The sequence below is a fragment of the Canis lupus genome, chromosome 8, assembly GCF_048164855.1.
Source record: "Canis lupus baileyi chromosome 8, mCanLup2.hap1, whole genome shotgun sequence".
Lineage (NCBI taxonomy): Eukaryota > Metazoa > Chordata > Mammalia > Carnivora > Canidae > Canis > Canis lupus.
The window spans coordinates 71,032,357-71,051,101 of NC_132845.1; the positions used below are offsets into that span (position 1 = coordinate 71,032,357).

Genomic DNA, 18,745 nt, shown 5'->3' on the forward strand with positions numbered 1-18,745 from the left:
TTAATATACAGTGCTAGCAATTCTTAAAAACTTAAATGAAATCTGTGAACCCTTTCTCCAGAAGCAACATACAAAAATTATTCATACAACTTTAGAGTGTATTCGTGGATCCCAGACTAAATGCCTGATCTAGATAATGGCAACATCTAAGGAGTTAATAATTACTCTGGATTTCTTAGCATTTAAACCTGTTTCAACTGGTAGCACCCTATGCTTTTAAGTAGAAAGTACACTATTTAAGGTTTTATTTTTTTTTTTTGGTCTAAATGCAGAAGCATATTTTATTAAAAGTAACACAACAACAACAAAAAAATCACTGCTCACAAACAGGGAGCCCATGTGCCACGAGCTCTGGTTCCTCAAACTTCCCTTTGTTTTCTTCCCGCCCATCAAGAACTCATTCCCATGAATGTTATTAATTTTAAATTCCCTATATTCTCAATCTCACATGCTTTGTTTTTTTTTTAAGATTTACTTATTCATGAGACACACACAGAGAGAGGGGCAGAGACACAGGCAGAGGAAGAAGCAGGCTCCCTGCGGAGAGCCTGATGCAGGACTTGATCCCAGCACCCCGGGGGAATCATGACCTGAGCCGAAGGCAGCTGCTCAACCACAGAGCCACCGAGATGCCCCTACATCTCTTCTTTCAGCATCCCCTCATATCCTTCAAATTCATTCCCTCTAGTAGCCCAACTCTGCAATCCTCCAATCCCATCAGGGCCTTAAGTCCATTAATTCTATCACACTTTCCCCCACACTCTCTTGTCCCTTTTACTCACATTAAATTCCAGTCTGTTGATAGAATCAATCTCGCAGAAATCTACAGTCCCAATGCCTTTCCTGCTCTATCATACCAAGCTACTTTTGGCCTGCACATGTTTAGCTTACCCATGACTGGAATAAAAGACGCAAAGACAATGTGTGGTCTTACTTTAAAAACAGAACCAGTTACCTCAAAGGTGTCCTGAATGCCATCCAGTAATGACATATTGTCCCTTAGTCCATTCACTTCACTCTCCTCTGGACACGTTATCTCCTGCCCCCTCAATCCTCCACCTTGATCCCCTCAGAGAGAATTAGTTAATAGGCTAGAACCTAGTCAACTTGTCATAATACCACTGTTTCTGTTTAAGTGTGTATTTAAAAAAAAAAAACCACAAAACAACCCAAGTGCTGATTTTGAAATTTTTAAGAATGTAATTACAAAGAAAATACCTAAACTACAGGCTAAATGAAATACTAACCAAGCAATGAAAAAGCAGAGCCATTTTTACAAAAATTCAAGTGAGTAGGAGGGAGACTAGATAACCTCTGGAATATGTGGTTTTTGTTTCCAAAAGCAACTAAGCACAGAGGGCACTTGGAGACGAACCTAACTTGAGGTTTCTGGGTGAGAAGGCTGAATTACACAGAAGATGGGAGGCAGCGGGTAAGACAGGCCAGTATGAGAGGACCTGCAAGCAAGGAAGCAGCTACAGACCATCGAAGATAAAACAGTGAGCCCTTTGAAAAAGGCAAGGGAAGTGCTACAGTGAAAGAAATCCCAGAGAGGATACGGAGGAACACCTACACTCTTGACGGGCATAACCAAACAGATATGGTAAAATTTAATAAGCAGTACAGCAATGCCAAATAAAATTTAAACAGTACAGATATAATCATCCAACAGACAGACTTATAGAACCAAGGCAGCACGAGGAGGAGAAATATGGTCTGCAACAAACAAGTAGGCCATACCTAACATCTTTCTCCTGGCCAAGCCTCTAAATTCAAAGGCCAATCTGCCTCTTAAGGACTACAGGCAATTACAGACTACTGTCCTCCAGCTAGCTATTTTTGTTCCCCAATTATCGTCCTCAATATCTGCTAACAAAAAGTTTCATAGTTGACGGAATATAAACAGTATCTAACCGTAACTCAGGGGGATACTTTCCCTAGAAGCAGAATTTCCTAGTTCTGTTTCCCCAGAATTACATTTCAAAATGCTAAAATGAGTAAGCAAAGATGACTTACATGAGCTCTCCTGATGGACAGTAATGGTAGCAATACTCCAAAGAGAACAGTGTTTCAGAGACCACCCTACAAATCACAGAAAAAGGCCCAAAACTACCCTGGCAGGAATCAAAGACATACAGTAAGTGCCTTCCAAAAGTTAACCATCTTCTTCAACTAGCCTTGGAAAATCTTCAGAGTATAGACCACACAGGTTGATAGTTCTAATGCTGAGGGTAACCAGCTACTGATACTTCTAATGCTGAGGATAACCGGCTATCTTTAAAGTCATTTCAAAATGAAATTTATCACTAAAAAGTAGTAGTATGAGACTATGTTAATAGAGTCTTTTAATAGAGGCTATTATAATTAGGCCACTTCTTAATTTACTGATTCTTTTTCTATTTAAAAAGTCACTCAAATTATCATAAGGTTCTTTAATTTTCTTCTACTTAGCAGCACTATATTTTCCAGCAATGATGTGAGAAGAAAAGGCTGGGATGGCTTAGCCATTTGAGGGTCCAACCACCCCATTTTTGTTTACAAGGCGTGTGGTTTTCTTGCCAAACCATACCATGTAATTTTTTTTTCTTAAAAATGAAAAAAATTAACTCACCCAACCCCCTCCCAACAGGCCAGCTCCCTGCTTGAGCAGTCCTTCAGTAACTGGATCATCTCAGCATAGGGCATGCTGGGCAGTCACAGCCAAATGGGAGCCAGCATGGCTGCTCAGGGGGATCTGAAAAAGTATAAAACCACTTATGTGCTAAGGGTTTCCCCTATCCCCCATTCAGCATAATGGGGGATTATCTACTTAAGTAGTGTACAGGGAGGGAAAAAAGAATGGACATTGAAATAGCAGTATTGTATGTAGCTTTAGGCAAAGGCCCTTCCCTAAATGCTAAACAGGAACGAAGTATTTACGAATGACTCAGCAACTTGAAAAATGGTGTATACAATTCCATACCTGGTTCCCTGTCACCTCAAACAAACCACCAACACAAATAAGAAAATCTAATAAGATAAAAATGAAGAAACTTTATTTATAGTGGCTCATTCAGATGCTAAATTTAACTTAACAGTAAGCAGCAAAAACCATGAATTGGAAAACTTTAGCAATCTATATTCTGATTCTTCACTCTTCTCCTTCACCTAAGGAGCCATGGTAGGAGTTTTAAGGCAACATTCACAGTGAGCTTGCCTCAATCTCCAGATATCTTTATCAGCAAATATACAAAATACGTTACCATAAAATGGTTTTAAGTGTTTTTAAAGTTAACAATTTATTTTTTAAGTGCTTCTGCTCTAGTCTCTAGCTCATAAATAAAATTCAAGAGGCAAATTTAAAGAAATAATTTAAAACCATGAACACTTATTTAAAACATTAATTAGAAGAGATAAACATCTTTCAAGATATGTAATAATTAACATCATTAGTAATGAGACAAAATTACATCACATGCCTTCTGATATGCTTCACTAAGAACACAACAATTCTGTGGTACTTCTACCCAAAATCCACAGCCTGAAAATAATCATGTGGAAACAGCCACAAATTGAGAAGCATCACACAAAAACGATCAGCTTGTATTCTTAAACAACATCAAGGTTCTTGAAAAACAAAGGGGAAAGATGGCTCCAGATCACAAGAGACCTCAGTTTCCTAACAAGTCACAAGACAAGGAAACATAACTGCACTGGATCCTATTAAAACCAAACCAAGGGGGACACCTGGGTGGCTCAATGGTTTGAGCGTCTGCCTTTGGCTCAGGGCGTGATCCCGGGATCTGGGATTGAGTCCCACATCGAGCTCCCTGCATGGAGCCTGCTTCTCCCTTTACCTGTGCCTCTCTCTGTGTCTCTCATGAATAAATAAATCTTAAAAAAACAAACAAACAAACAAACAAACTAAAGGATGCCTGGGTGCTCAGTGGCTGGGCACCTGCCTTCGGCTCAGGGCGTGATCCCAGGATCCAGGATGGAGTCCCGCATTGGGCTCCCTGCAGGGAGCCTGCTTCTCCCTATGCCTATGTCTCTGCCTCTCTCTGTCTCTCATGAATAAATAAATCTTTTTAAAAATATATACATATCTTTTTGGCTAAGAGGACAGTATTGGAACAATTTTCAAAATTTGTGTAAGGACCGCAGATAATAGTATTGCTTCAAAGCTAATCTTCTGACTTCACCAACTGTACAATAGCTATGTTAGAAAATACCGCTGTCTTTAGCACCTGAATGGCTCAGTCAGTTAAGCATCTGACTCTTGGGTTAGACTCAGGTCATGATCTCAATGTCATGAGACAGGCTCCACGCTCAGCCTGGAGTCTGCTTGGGATTCTCTCTCTCCTTCTATTCCTCCTCTTGCTCATGCTCACTCTCTCTCCAATAAGTTAATAAACAAAATCTTTTAGAAAAAGAAAAGAAAAGAAAGAAAAAAAGAAAGGGAGAAAGAAGAAAGAAAGAAAGAAAGAAAGAAAGAAAGAAAGAAAGAAAGAAAGAAAGAAAGAAAAGAAAAAAGAAAGAAAGAAAGAAAGAAAAGAAAAAAGAAAGAAAGAAAGAAAGAAAGAAAGAAAGAAAGAAAGAAAGAAAGAAAGAAAGAAAGAAAGAGAAAGAAAGAAAGACATATTCTTGTCTTTAGGAAGCACATATTCAAGGGTATTCTCAATGACTCAAAAGAAAATTTGTGTAAGAAAGAAAATAATAAAACAAATGTGGTAAATGTTAACATCTGAGGAATTCACTTGAAGGTGTACAGAAAAAATTCTTCATAGTAATTTTCTGTATGAAATTATTTCAGAATAAATAAATAAAATTTATTAAAAACCCTATTTAAGTCAGTCCAAATTATGCCAGGATTCCAAAAGTCTAAAATAGTTATTTAGTTGTTACATCTCTATCCAAAAGCTACCCTACTAGGATATATTACCCTGAAATAAGAGTTCAAACATTGTGGACTGAGTAACAAAACACTAGAGCTGCAATGTATTATACCAAAGGCAATGGGGCCAAAATGGCAGATTCCATCTTAGATGACCATTATCAAATTCCTTGTAAATCATTCTCAAAAAAAAAAAAAAAAGAAAAAAAATCATTCTCCCAAGTCATTATCTCTAAACTCAATTGGCAGTTGCATTTTTCTCAATAAATGGTACTTCTTATAGAGATGAATTCACTAGCCACATACCTATTACATCTATGCTAAAGATCACAGAATATAAAATGAGTAAGATAGTTCTTATATATTCAAGTAATTTATGTTCTAGAGGTTTTTTTTTTTAATTTTTATTTATTTATGATAGTCACACACAGAGAGAGAGAGAGAGGCAGAGACACAGGCAGATGGAGAAGCAGGCTCCATGCACCGGGAGCCCGATGTGGGATTCGATCCTGGGTCTCCAGGATCGCGCCCTGGGCCAAAGGCAGGCGCCAAACCGCTGCGCCACCCAGGGATCCCTGTTCTAGAGTTTATAGGACAACAAACACACTCTCATCCTATCAGGTCCTACTCAGATAACACTCCAACTTCCAAATCTCTAAATAACTTTCCACTCTCCCACCTAAGCTCCCCATCAGTCCTTTCCTTAAACTACTGCTCAGAACTTGCTTCCTCTCCAGGTCTCCTCTCTCTCCACAGTAGCTGCATTTGGCAGCCTAGTAGAACGTGAAATTCTATGAAAATCAAAGAGAAAAAATTTTTAAACGTTTTGCCTTTGGGATAGGCAGATAATATGTGACCAACTTGAATCCTCAACACACTACTTAAAATTTCCTTTAGCTAAGGAAAGAATCCAGAACATTGTTTTATGGTCTTCTTATCTGTGTCTTTACTATATTATATTAGGTCCTGAGCTACTCTAAGTTCTTTAAGAAAACTACAAACAGGAAAAACACAACTCCTATACAAAACTCAGGAGACAAAACAATGTCAAACAGTATTGGAGAATAAGAAATATTGTGTAGACTGGTATTTTACAGAAGTTTAAGCAAAAACACAGTCTTCTTATACCACTTTAATCCAAACAAGCTTATACTTCCTAGTCTCTATCTTGATTATAGCCAAATCCCATTAAGTTAGTATCTTAAGCCCTCATTAGAAAATTTCAGAGTAGAGGATTTCTTCAGAAACTGCTTCTTGGGATCCAAGTTCCTGGAATTCTAGTCTCTGGCTCCTACAAAAAATGTGTATCAGCTTTTTTGTTTTAATAAGCCGTTTACCCATAAATAACAAAGACCTTTTACCCATAAATAATACTTATTTAGCCTCTTTTTTTTAACTTTGTCTTTCTTTCATGTTATTCATATACTCGAATCACTAAACAAAAATACATAAAAGGTGGAAGATTTAAAAAGAGAGGAAAATATTTAAGGACTCAAATGATCCAAGAGTCTAAAACTCATTCAGAGATGATTCTGTATAGGATTTTCATACAGTAATGAGAACAATCTTATATCCACTGAAAGCTGTTATCACAGCTCCGAAACTCTTTAACAATGAAATGACAAAGATTTAAAATTTCCCCTCAATAAATAAAAAAGTTTAGGTTTACCATAGTTCCAAAGAAACTTTACTCCTAAATCTAGAAAAAGCAAATTAATTTCTAAATGTTTATTTTTATGCAAATAATAGAAATGTAAAGAGCATAGGAACAGAACTTGATCATGCTGGTCTAGAATAGGAAAACAAGTGATAAAACTAGTTAGAGAAGTAAAATTATTTCTCAGTATTACTTTTGTCAGCAAAATGAACCTAAAATAATAGAACTAATTTAATTGTATGACTCCAGATGTGCTTAGTTTTTCAAAACAAAAAGGGTCAGAAAAACAATCATGAGGGCACCTGGATGGCTCAGTGGTTGAGCGAACATCTGCCTTTGGCTCAGGCTGTGATCCTGGGGTCCTGTGATTGAGCCCCACATCTCCACAGGGAGCCTGTTTCTCCCTCTGCCTAGGTCTCTGCCTTTCTTTCTGTGTCTCTCATGAATAAATAAATAAAATCTTAAAAACAAAACAATCATGGAACTCTGACTTAGTTTTAATGGATCAGCAGCTCTGTTGTCACTGTCCCATTCTGGTCCTAAGACCAAGATGAGCTATCGGTATGCAAAATCCGTCAACTTGCTACAAAGACACAAATAAAATCAACATTAAAAAAATCTTATTGGACAAACCGTGAGATGAAAAAGACAGTAAGAAATCTGAGGCAATTGTCTTGGCTTTTATTTTACTTTCTGTTGGTTCTAATTAGACTAGCCTCAGCTCCTGCATCTGGAAAATAAGATTATATATACACACACCCCCAACACAACACTACTTTATAAGAAATGTTTTGAAGATCAAATGAGCTGATTAACCAAAAAAACCCCAACACATTCTCAAGAGGGAAATACTAGATTTTCTACTAATCTGTCATACAAGTAATACTCATTTCAAGTCTTTTGTAAGGATACTGGGGTGTTTGATCATCTTATCTGTATACAAATTCAGTTTTCAGGGTGCCTGGGTGGCTCAGTCAGTTAGGTACCTCCCTTCAGCTTGGGTCATGATCTAAGAGTCCTGGGATCAACAACAGGCTCCCTGCTCAGCGGGGAGTCTGCTTCTCCTTCTCCCTCTTGCCCTCCCCCAGCTCGTGCTCGCTCACTCTCTTCAGTAAAAATAAAATCTTTTTTAAAAGAAACAAATTCAGTTTTCATTCTTAGAAATCAATCTAAGAAATACTTTTTTCTATTTATACCATACCTCATTCCAAGAAGAATCTGAGGCAAAAAACCATATATATATACATACGCACACATATAATACGCATATAGATATGCATATATGCATACATGCATATATATGCATACATATACATATATTTTTTTTTTAAGATTTTATTTATTTATGAGAAGCACAGAGAGGAGAGAGAGAGAGAGAGAGGCAGAGACACAGGCAGAGGGAGAAGCAGGCTCCCTGCAGGGAGCCCAACGCGGGACTCGATCCTGGGTCTCCAGGATCACACCCTGGGCCGAAGGCAGCGCTAAACCGCTGAGCCACCAGGGCTGCCCTACATATATATTTTTTAATTATGCAACCATAGTAAAAAATAAATCAAACTAGGAGAGATATTCAATACCAATCCCACATCATCATCTACATAAAACAAAGAGATGTGAAAATTTCTGAATCCATTTTCTGATTTGAGAGTTCAAAATCTAATTGGAGCCACCAACAGAGAAAACAAACTCATCTAACAGTGTTATTTCTGTTTAAAAATTAATAGTGACCTTACCTTGTATGGATCAAGCAAAAAGTCACTGAACTTGCTAGGCAGGGAATATTTCTTCACCAATTCATCTTCTACCACCCATGGTGCATTTTCACCAGTACCAGCCCGTAATGCGTTATGCCGTATAAAGTATCGAAGTATCTCTTTATTTGGTGGGCGTTCTGTACGAATCAAGCTGTCTGCTGGCACATTACTGATGATCTAGGTTAACAAATATAAATAACTTACCACTGGGGTATAAAGCAATTAACCAGTGAAAACAAAGATTTATGTTCTCTCCAGAAAAATCGTAATTCCCTCTATGAAATATGGCTATAAACTAGATGAAACAAAAAGAATAATTTTCAGAGACAGAATATTAAATTAAACACATCCCTAGGCAATTTATCAGTATGTATGAGTCCTAAAAATGTGCATACCCATTGAACCAGCAATTCCTCTAATACGAATTTGGAAGTAAATGGATAATTAACAACTGCTTATAAAAGGAAAAAAAGGGGGGGGACTACATAAGGTGTATCAGTAAGGGAATCATTGTTTTAAATTAAAATACATCCATATAATGGATACAACCATTATACATATATAATATACACAAACATATAATTATATGTAATATATTATCTACAATATATTTAGCAAGGGGAAAAGTGTTTCTCAATCAGGACAAATTTATTAGAATCATCTAAAAGTGCTATTAAAATGTAGATGATTAGGCTCCAAACTTACTGAATCAGAAGTGCCTCTGGCAGTAGAGTGTGGGAATCTACATTTTTAATAAACTCCCCCTGGTGACTATCAGACACCCTACAACCTGAAAATACTGTTTCAGAAAAAAATTTAATGACATCACAGATCTTCATCATATAGTAAATGAAAAAAAGCAAGTTTAAAAACAGTATATATAAAATACTCCTTTATTTTAAATATTTTATTTATTCATTCATGAAAGACACAGGGAGAGAGGCAGAGACACACAGGCAGAGCGGGAAGCAGACTCCCTGCAGGGAGCCCGATGTGGGACTTAATCTTGGAACCAGGATCACGCTCTGAGCCAAAGGCAGGCAGTCAACCACTGAGCCACCGAGGTGTCCCTAGTATACCTCTATTTTTAAAAGTCACTTAAAAGCTAATCTCCAGGGGGCACCTGGCTGGCTCAGTTGGTTAAGCATCCAACTCTGGGTTTCAGCAAGGCAGGCCCTGTGCTCAGTAGGGAGTCAGCTTGAGGTTCTCTCTCTGCCCCTCCCCACAACATGCCCACATTCTCCCCTCTCTAAAATAAATAAATAATTAAAAAATTAAACCTTAAAAAAAAAAAAGCTAACCAGCATTAACCACATCTATATTTACCAATTATCATCTCTGAGTATGGAATAAGAGGTATCTTTTTTCTTACCTGTATCCGATCTTCCTGTATTTACTACATGTGAACAAAACAATTTATACTCATCGATAAAAATAGAAGTGAGGGGCACCTGAGTGGCTCAGTTAGTTAAGCATTGGATTCTTGGTTTCCACTCACCTCATGATCTCCGGGTCATCAGATCTAGTCCCAAATCAGACTCTGAGCTCAGCAGAGTCTGCTTGTCCCTCTATTGCCCCCTCTGCCCATCTCCCTGCTCCCACGCACATTTTCTCACTCTAAAATAAATAAAATCTTAAAGAAAAAAAAAGGAATACAAGTAATAATCAGGGAAGTGGCTGAGACTTTCTAGTAATAATATTTTACCTAGTTATCTTGCTGAAGGTTAAGTAAAAAAATTAGTGAAAAACTATATTTAACATCGAATTTTCAAATATAAACAAACCCTAACAATCCAGCCATGTCTTCAGATCAACTATAAAAACAAAGGGATCCCTGGGTGGCGCAGCGGTTTGGCGCCCGCCTTCGGCCCAGGGCGCGATCCTGGAGACCCGGGATCGAATCCCACGTCGGGCTCCCGGTGCATGGAGCCTGCTTCTCCCTCTGCCTATGTCTCTGCCTCTCTCTCTCTCTCACTGTGTGCCTATCATAAATAAATAAAATAAAATTTTAAAAAAATAAAATTAAATAAAATTAAAAAAAAAAACAAGTGAGTCAAAATGCTGGGGGCGCCCGGCTGACTCAGTTGGAGGAGCAACTCTTGGGGTTGCTTGATCTTGGGGTTGGAAGTTCAAGCCCCATATTAGGTATAGAGATTAAAAATAAAATCTTTAAAAAAAAGGGGTCAAGTAAGACTTGTCAACATTCTGAGGTGGGGAAAAAACCCAAAACTACGAAGAAGCAAAAGATCTCGGTTATAATCCTTCCCACTCTCATTTACACTAAATCATGAACTTTGAAAGAACTCTTCGATTTCTTAGGCCTTAGCTGTTTCTGCTATAAAACAGTTCAACAGGAAGACAAATGTGTAACCGACTTCCAACCCAACTGCCCACTCTGCTTCTTTCTAATTATAAGATTTTACACATACAGGTACAGAGTACCTGAAAATAATATGCCATATTTCATGGACTCTTAAGATGCTATTAATGAAAAACACATTGTTTTATATACACCACTAAGAAAAAAATTCTTGCCCATTTATTTTAGGATATATCATGAATCTGGGGGCACCTGGGTGGCACAGTGGATTGAGTGTCTGACTGTTGGTTTCAGCTCAGGTTGTGATTTCAAGGTCATGAGATTGAACTCCATGTTGGGCTCTGTACTCAGCATAGAGTTGGCTTGGGCCTCTCTCTCCCTCTCCCTCTGTCTCCCCTACCCCCCCAACCCCACTCTCTCTCTCTTTCTAAAATAAATAAATAAATCTTTAAAGAAAAAATATATATCATGACTCTGGATGTATTAAAACAATATAAACCTTAAAATCAGTATAACAAAGCACTATTTTAAAGGTATTTACTATTTTAGATTAGTAGCTTCACAGATTCCTTGTAAAAGCACTGATGAGTACTGACTCAGTTTCTGAGTTTAAGTGTATTACAAATTGCTTTATTTTTAACAGGGAAGAGCTATTTCCTGGGGAAACTGTATAATTGCTGGGAATCGATTCTTATTTTTCAAACTGAGTTTGAAGCTCAAATGTAAATTATTCCTATACCCTAATAATTCATATTAAAAGAAAAAACATGCTATCTCCTAGGGGGAAAAAATACAATTTAACTTAAGGTCATAATTACATAGGTCATAATTACAAAAACTAGAAAACTGCTCAGAATTTTTTGTAGAAACACATTCATTCACATTTTTCTTTAGCACATTTTCTCCAAGAAAACAAGCCCTATATTTTCTGAAATAACATTTACTACATGTAAAAGGTTTAATATAAAGTACCAACTAACCTTATCTTCATTTTGTAATTTCACATCATATTTGTGAGGCAGAAATTTTGGTGGAGCCCATTTCCTTTCTCCTTTTTTTAATGAAGTAGGGAGTTTTCGTGGAGATCTACGTGCTCTGTCATCTAGTCAAATCAATAGAAAATTAGTGAAAAAACAAGTCTTTATCCATTCATTCATTATGAATCTTACTAAACACCTATCCTGCACTAGGTACTGAGTGATGGGGCACAAAGATGAATTATAAAGTCCTTCCCTCAAGCAGATAAAGTCTATGCGCCCACAAAAATCACAATACAATGTGATAAACTACTGTAACAGAGATTAGCACAGAAAAATACTATGAGAAGAAAGAGAAGCAATGTCTAACTTGGACTGGAAGATAGGCAAAGGAAAGGGCCTAGGAGGAGTAAGATTTGTTTAAAGACTATAAGCAAGGAGATGAGTGACTATGATCTAGACTACAGTAAAAACTTCAGACTAAAGAAGTAAGTAGGGGCCAAATTATAAATAACACTGCATACCATTTTTTTTTTTTTTAAAGTAGGCTCCATGTCCAATGTGGGGCTTGAAGTCACAACCCTAAGAGCAAAAGTCACATGCTCTACTGACAGAGCCAGCCAGGTGCCCCAACACTGAATATCATTTAAAGAGACTGGAATGTGTCTCATGGGTACTAAGAGAAACAAAGGATTTTTCCATCTAACTAACTAGACATATACACTGTGAAACATCACTAGTATGAAAAAATTAAGAGAAAAAGTAATACAGCAGTTAGAAAAGGAATGAAAGGGGCAGGTGAAACTAAAGATTGGGAATCACAAAATACAGCACTAAACATCTGAATTAATGTATCTGGAATAGATGCTGAAAGAGTCAAGAAGCATTTAGAAGATAGACTTGGTAACCAACTAGATGTAGAAATGCGATCAGTTTCCAAGTTTTCTGCCTTAGGGACTGAGAAAATGAGGGGGTCATTAACTGAGTAAGAGAATGTTGAAAGAACAGCAGTATTTTTGCTGACTGTCTTGGGAAGATAACATAAGATGATCAATTCAGTCTTACAGGTGTTAAATTTGAACTGCTTGGGACATACACGTAAAGACAGGGTCTAGAATTAAGGAGTTAAGCTGATATGAGTCTGGAAACCATCAGCCTTTATACAGATTAAGAATTTAAACTGGGCAGGAATGAAATGTAACAATACACTTGTATAGAAAAACAAAAAGGGGGCAGAACAAAATCCTATGAAAAATAATTTAATGAATAGCAGATGAAAAAAAGAGGTAAAAAAAAAAACCCAGAAAGGTAGGGGTGCCCAGCTGGCTCAGTCGGAAGAGCATGCAACTCTTGATCTCGGGGTCATGAGTTCAAGTCCCACATTAGGTAGAGGAACTATTAAACAACCCCTCCCCCCCAGAAAAGTAGTTGGGAAAGATAGGGTGACTATAGTATCAAATAAGCTCAAAGATATGAGAGTGACCAACAATGTTAAATGGAACAGAAAAGTAAAACACAAAGAAGAAATCCATGAATTCTGCAATTAGGGGGATCACCGATAAGCTTATTAGGAATAGTTTCAGGAGTAAAGAGGCAGATGTTACACTGTAACATCATAAAGAATAAACTAATAGAACATTCTCAAGATTCCTACCTTGAATAAGACAAAAATAGAAAATAGGATCAAGGGAAGATCTGTTTTTGTTTTTGGAAAACAGGGCTTTGTTTATAAGCTGCAAAGAACCATTAGAAAGTTTAAAACACTGTATAATCAAGGATGGCACGTGATGAGCACTGGATATTATATGTTGGCAAGTTGAATTTAAATAAAATAAAATAAAAATAAATAAAACACTGTACAGTAGAGAGACACCTGGTTGGTTCAGTCAGTTAAGCATCTGACTCTTGCTATGAGCTCAGCCTTGATCTCAGTTGTGAGTTCATACCCTGCACTGGGCTCCATACTGGGCATGGAGCCTACTTAACAACAACAACAACAAAACAACAACAACAACAACAAAATACCATATAGTAGAATAATAAAAATTTACCTAGCTCTTGAGAAACTAAGAGGGAATGGAATTCAAAGCATATGTATCTTGGCTAAGAGAAAAGAGAGCTCCCTTCTAAGATGGAGGAATAGAATCTTATCAAGGAAATTAGGAACACAAAGCTAAAAAGTTCTTGCCCTAATACATTTTTTTCCCCACAAAATAAAAGACAAGGTCACATGATGAGAAAATATTTTTCATACTAGAATTTGCCTATCATATTTTTTTTGCCTATCATATTTCTATAGAAAATCTATCAATTTTCCCCTGAAAACATGCAGAATACATCATAACATTAATTCTTTAGCCCACCTACGATTCTTATCGACATACTTGCAGTAACATTACATCCTAGTAATTAAAACCTGAACTAAGGCACACACTCTAAAAAATAAACCAGAGCCTAACACCAGCAGTTCCTGGTACATAATGTTTAAGGTATAAAACTAACAGCTGTAACACATCACTGGTATTCCAATAACCTCATTCTAGAAGAATACAAGTGTTAGAAGACAGATCACCCAACACCTAGCCAAAATATTTATCAACCTCGAACCTTAAGAACTGTGAATAACACATATACTGTAAAACTTCAGTGTCATAAAAAAAGAGAAACTGACACACACAGACATTAGCATTCATAATACAGAGTAGAAAATAAAACTGAAGTATCAACAACTGGAGGGAACAGCTACACAACAATCTCTGAAACTTCCTTGGGATTAGATAAGGACATCCCTCTAAAATCATTTGCACATATCCCAAACACCTAGAGACACAAAATAAAATGGAAGGCAGACAGTGGAACATTCTAATGTAACATTCTACCTCAAACTTTGTGACAACTGAATAATGAGGTAAAACTGTTTAATCCTCAAACACTCATGGGGTGGGGGTCCGATATACACAAACCCTTTGAGTGCTCATATTTTTGGAGTTTTGGATAAAGAAAGTATCCAAATTCATTATTTACACAAATAAAAAATAAAGAAAGAAGGCCTCAGAGGCTGAATAGTCTCTCCAATGAGTAACGTCTCAGTTTCTCAACTTTAGAAATATCACTGTTAGGTCTCGAGGTCCCTGAAAATTACTTTTAGTGTTTAACAATTCTGACAGCTCCCATCTTAGAGGAACCTGAATTACAGAATATAGATAAAAGGAAATACCTTAAAAGCACCACAATGACTTACAATACGAAAAGAAAAAGAGATTAGAATTAGTCCCTCCTACTCCAATCACCCCCCCTCCTTCCACACATATTTCCATATTTCCAACTTAGAGAAAAGGAAAGCCAATTTTCTTTCCCATCTTGAGTAGAAAGGTATATGCACACAGATTTCTAAGCAGCCAGAGGTAATGACTTCTCAACGATCTCGGGGAGATTTAAACCTTTTTTTGGAGGTAGGGGATTTAAATCTCGATTCACTTAGTGAATATTTTGTTTTCTGAATCATAAATGAACAAAAACAGGTCTAGCTATCTACAAAATTCATTACAAATACAACTGCTAGAGAACTCAAAAAGATTTGTGTATAAAATAAACAGAGTAGCATAACTCACTAAGGAAAGCTAGCATCATACATACTAATACTCTCTCTCCTTCCTTCATCCTCTTTTACAATTGCCTCCTTCTTCTGATGATCCTGAGCAATTTGGCTAGAATTCTCTTTGTCACTTGAGGGAGAATCACAGGCACCATCTGATTTCTTCTCAGTGGCCTCTTCATCTACTTTCTCCAAAGGATGGATTTTGACAATCCTCACCTTGAGCATTTTTTCCTTCCCAACCTATATAGGAGACAGGAGAGAATCAAAGATAATAAAGAAGAACCAGAAACCTAAAGATGTTTAGAATATACTATCCAATATTCACCCCACTCCACTTGATAAAAATTCACTGAACTCTGATACAGTCAAGTACAGTGATTTTTTCCAACTTAATTTCTCAGACTTCTAAATTGAAATAGGATACCTTAAAAAATAAAATGATTACCATCTAGTTCATAATTCATGTACCAATGTACTAAAGCCAAAAGGTAATCACTACAGTAACCTGACATATAGTTCAAGAATTTCTATTTTTAAGAAAATCAACTATAAAGGAGCACCTGGCTGGCTCAGTAGGAAGAGCATACGACTCCTGATCTCAGGGTGGTAAGTTCGAGCCTCACTTTGGGTGTAGATTACTTAAAAATAAAATCCTTAAAAAATAAGTATCAACTATACATAAGGATATCCAATTATTCTAGAATCATCTGTTTTTTTTTAATTTTTTTTTTTATTTTTATTTATTTCTGATAGTCACAGAGAGAGAGAGAGAGAGAGAGGCAGAGACATAGGCAGAGGGAGAAGCAGGCTCCATGCACCGGGAGCCCAACGTGGGATTCGATCCCGGGTCTCCAGGATTGCGCCCTGGGCCGAAGGCCCGCGCCAAACTGCTGCGCCACCCAGGGATCCTAGAATCATCTGTTGAAAAGACAATCTTTTCTTCATTTAATTATCTATTTCTATGAAAAATCAGTAGTGGGGGGTGCCCAGATGGTTTAGTTGGTTAACAGTCAGACTCTAGATCTCAGCTCAGGTCTTGATCTGAGGGTTGTATCAGCCCCATATTCGGTTCCACAATGGGCATGGAGTCTACTTAAAAAACAAACAAACAAAAAAAATCAGTGTGTGTATGGATGTAAGTGAGTCTATTTCTGGATGCTGTTCTTTTCCATTGATCTATTATTACTTAGCTGTCTTTATACAAATTGCACACCATCTTAATCAAAACTCAAAATCAGGGATCCCTGGGTGGCGCAGCGGTTTAGCGCCTGCCTTTGGCCCAGGGCACAATCCTGGAGACCCGGGATCGAATCCCACATCGGGCTCCCAGTGCATGGAGCCTGCTTCTCCCTCTGCCTGTGTCTCTGCCTCTCTCTCTCTCTCCCTATGACTATCATAAATAAATAAATAAATAAATAAATAAATCTTTAAAAAAAAAACAAAAACAAAAACTCAAAATCAGTATTATACCTCTAACAACTTTGTTGTTCTTTGTCAAAGTTATTTTGGCTAGGCTCTTTGCATTTCCACATGAATTTTATATATTTTTTAAAGATTTATTTATGGGGTGCCTAAGTCAAGGCTCCCTGCTTTTATCCTGGGATCAAAGCCTGGGTCAGGCTCCCTGCTCAGCAAGGAGCCTGCTTCTCCCTCTCCTTCTGCCCCTCCTCCCCAATTGTGTGCTATGTCTAATAAATAAATAACATCTTAAAAAAATTAAGATATATTTATTGCAGAGAAAGAGGAAAAAAACGCAAGCCAGGGAGAGGGATAAGGAAGTTAGGGGAAGCCGACTCCTCACTGAGCAGGGAGCCCAGCACAGGGCTCAATCTCCAGACTGAGAAGTCACAACCTGAGCTGAAACCAAGAGTCGGATGGGGCCACTTAGGGACTCTAGCACATAAACTTTATGATTAGCTTGACAATTCCTACAAAAAAGTTGCTGAGATTTTTATTATTACTTTGTAATTTGAGTATAATTGAAAGCTGCCAGGATTTTATTGCAACTGTGGTGAATCTACACATCAATTTGGGAAGAATTGACATTTTAACAATACTGAGTTTTCTGACCCATGAACAAAAGGTCTATCATTTAAGGCCTCCTTTAATCCTTTAATTTCTCTCAGGAACATCTTATAATTTTTAGGGTATGGGTCTTGTGTATCTCTTGTCAAATTACTCCCAGAATATTTCACATTTTTTGGTATTACCATAAATGGTAATGATCTTTCTAGATTTCAATTTCCAATTGTCTGTTGCTAACATTGGTTTTTGTTATTACTTCTTGTATCCTGCTACCCTGCTAATAAACTCACTTATTAGTTCTAGTAGCTTTTATGGGAGATTGCAGGAGATTTTCTACATAGATAGTCATATTGTCTGCAAATAAAGATCACTTTAGGGGATCCCTGGGTGGCTTAGCGGTTTAGCGCCTGCCTTTGGCCCAGGGCGCGATCCTGGAGTCCCGGGATCGAGTCCCACGTCGGGCTCCCGGCATGGAGCCTGCTTCTCCCTCTGCCTGTGTCTCTGCCTCTCTCTCTCTCTCTGTATGTCTCTCATGAATAAATAAATAAATCTTAAAAAAAAAAAAAAAAAAAGAATTTTCATTTTATGAATAAGGGAACTAAATCAAAATTAACATGTTGGAACCATGGCTTTCACTCATATGTGGAATTTAAGAAACAAAACAGATGAACATGGGGAAGAGAAGGAAAAAAATGAAATAAGCTGAAATCAGAGAGGGAGACAAACCCTAAGAGACTCTTAAACTATAGGAAACAAATTGAAGGTTGCTGGAGGGGAGGTGGTGGTGGGGGAATGTGGTAACTGGGTGATGGGCATTGAGGAGGGCATGTGATATAAAGAGCACTGGGTGTTATATGCAAAAGAAAAATCACTAGATTACCTCTGAAACTAATACACTATATGTTACTTAAATTGAACTTAAATAAAAAAGAAAAAAAATTAAATAAATATTTGAGCCTGTTTACCACCTCAACATTTCTGTGCAGATTCTGCAGGACATTATGGTAAAGCAACTAGCCCAGTACCCAGTACATACAGATATTTAACAAATATTAGTTCCCTCCCTCCCGAATCTTACTTTTAACCATTCAAAGGGTTTACTTTAGTCCTAAATTTTCATTTTAGTCAGTTATCCTTGTGCTATCTGAGCTAGAAAATTAAAATACAAATTTAGTTAAAAAAAAAAGAAGAGGGACACTTGGGTGGCTCAACAGTTGGGCGCCTGCTTTCGGCCCAGCGCATGATCCTGGAGTCCCAGGACTGAGTTCCACAACGGGCTCCTTGCATGAAGCCTGCTTCTCTCTCTGCCTGTGTCTCTGCCTCTCTCTCTCTGTCTCTCATGAATAAGTAAAATCTTTTAGGGCAGCCCAGGTGGCCCAGCAGTTTAGCGCTGCCTTCAGCTAGGGCGTGATCCTCGAGACCCGGGATCGAGTCCCACATGGGGCTCCCTGCATGGAGCCTGCTTCTCCCCTCTGCCTATGTCTCTGCCTCTCTCTCTCTCTCTGTCTCTCATGAATAAATAAAACCTTTAAAAATAAAAT

The 18,745-nt window shown here is 37.6% G+C and overlaps 1 protein-coding gene across 1 annotated transcript in view; it reads right to left on the reverse strand.

Annotated features, from left to right (window-relative positions):
• Positions 1 to 18,745, reverse strand: part of BAZ1B (bromodomain adjacent to zinc finger domain 1B) — a 67,819-nt gene that overhangs the window by 33,827 nt on the left and 15,247 nt on the right. Inside the window, exons 4-6 of the mRNA XM_072837449.1 lie at positions 15,218 to 15,419; positions 11,585 to 11,706; positions 8,264 to 8,461 (exon numbers count right to left, since the gene is read on the reverse strand). Coding sequence (XP_072693550.1) covers positions 8,264 to 8,461; positions 11,585 to 11,706; positions 15,218 to 15,419 — 522 coding nt within the window. The remainder of the gene's footprint in view (positions 1 to 8,263; positions 8,462 to 11,584; positions 11,707 to 15,217; positions 15,420 to 18,745) is intronic.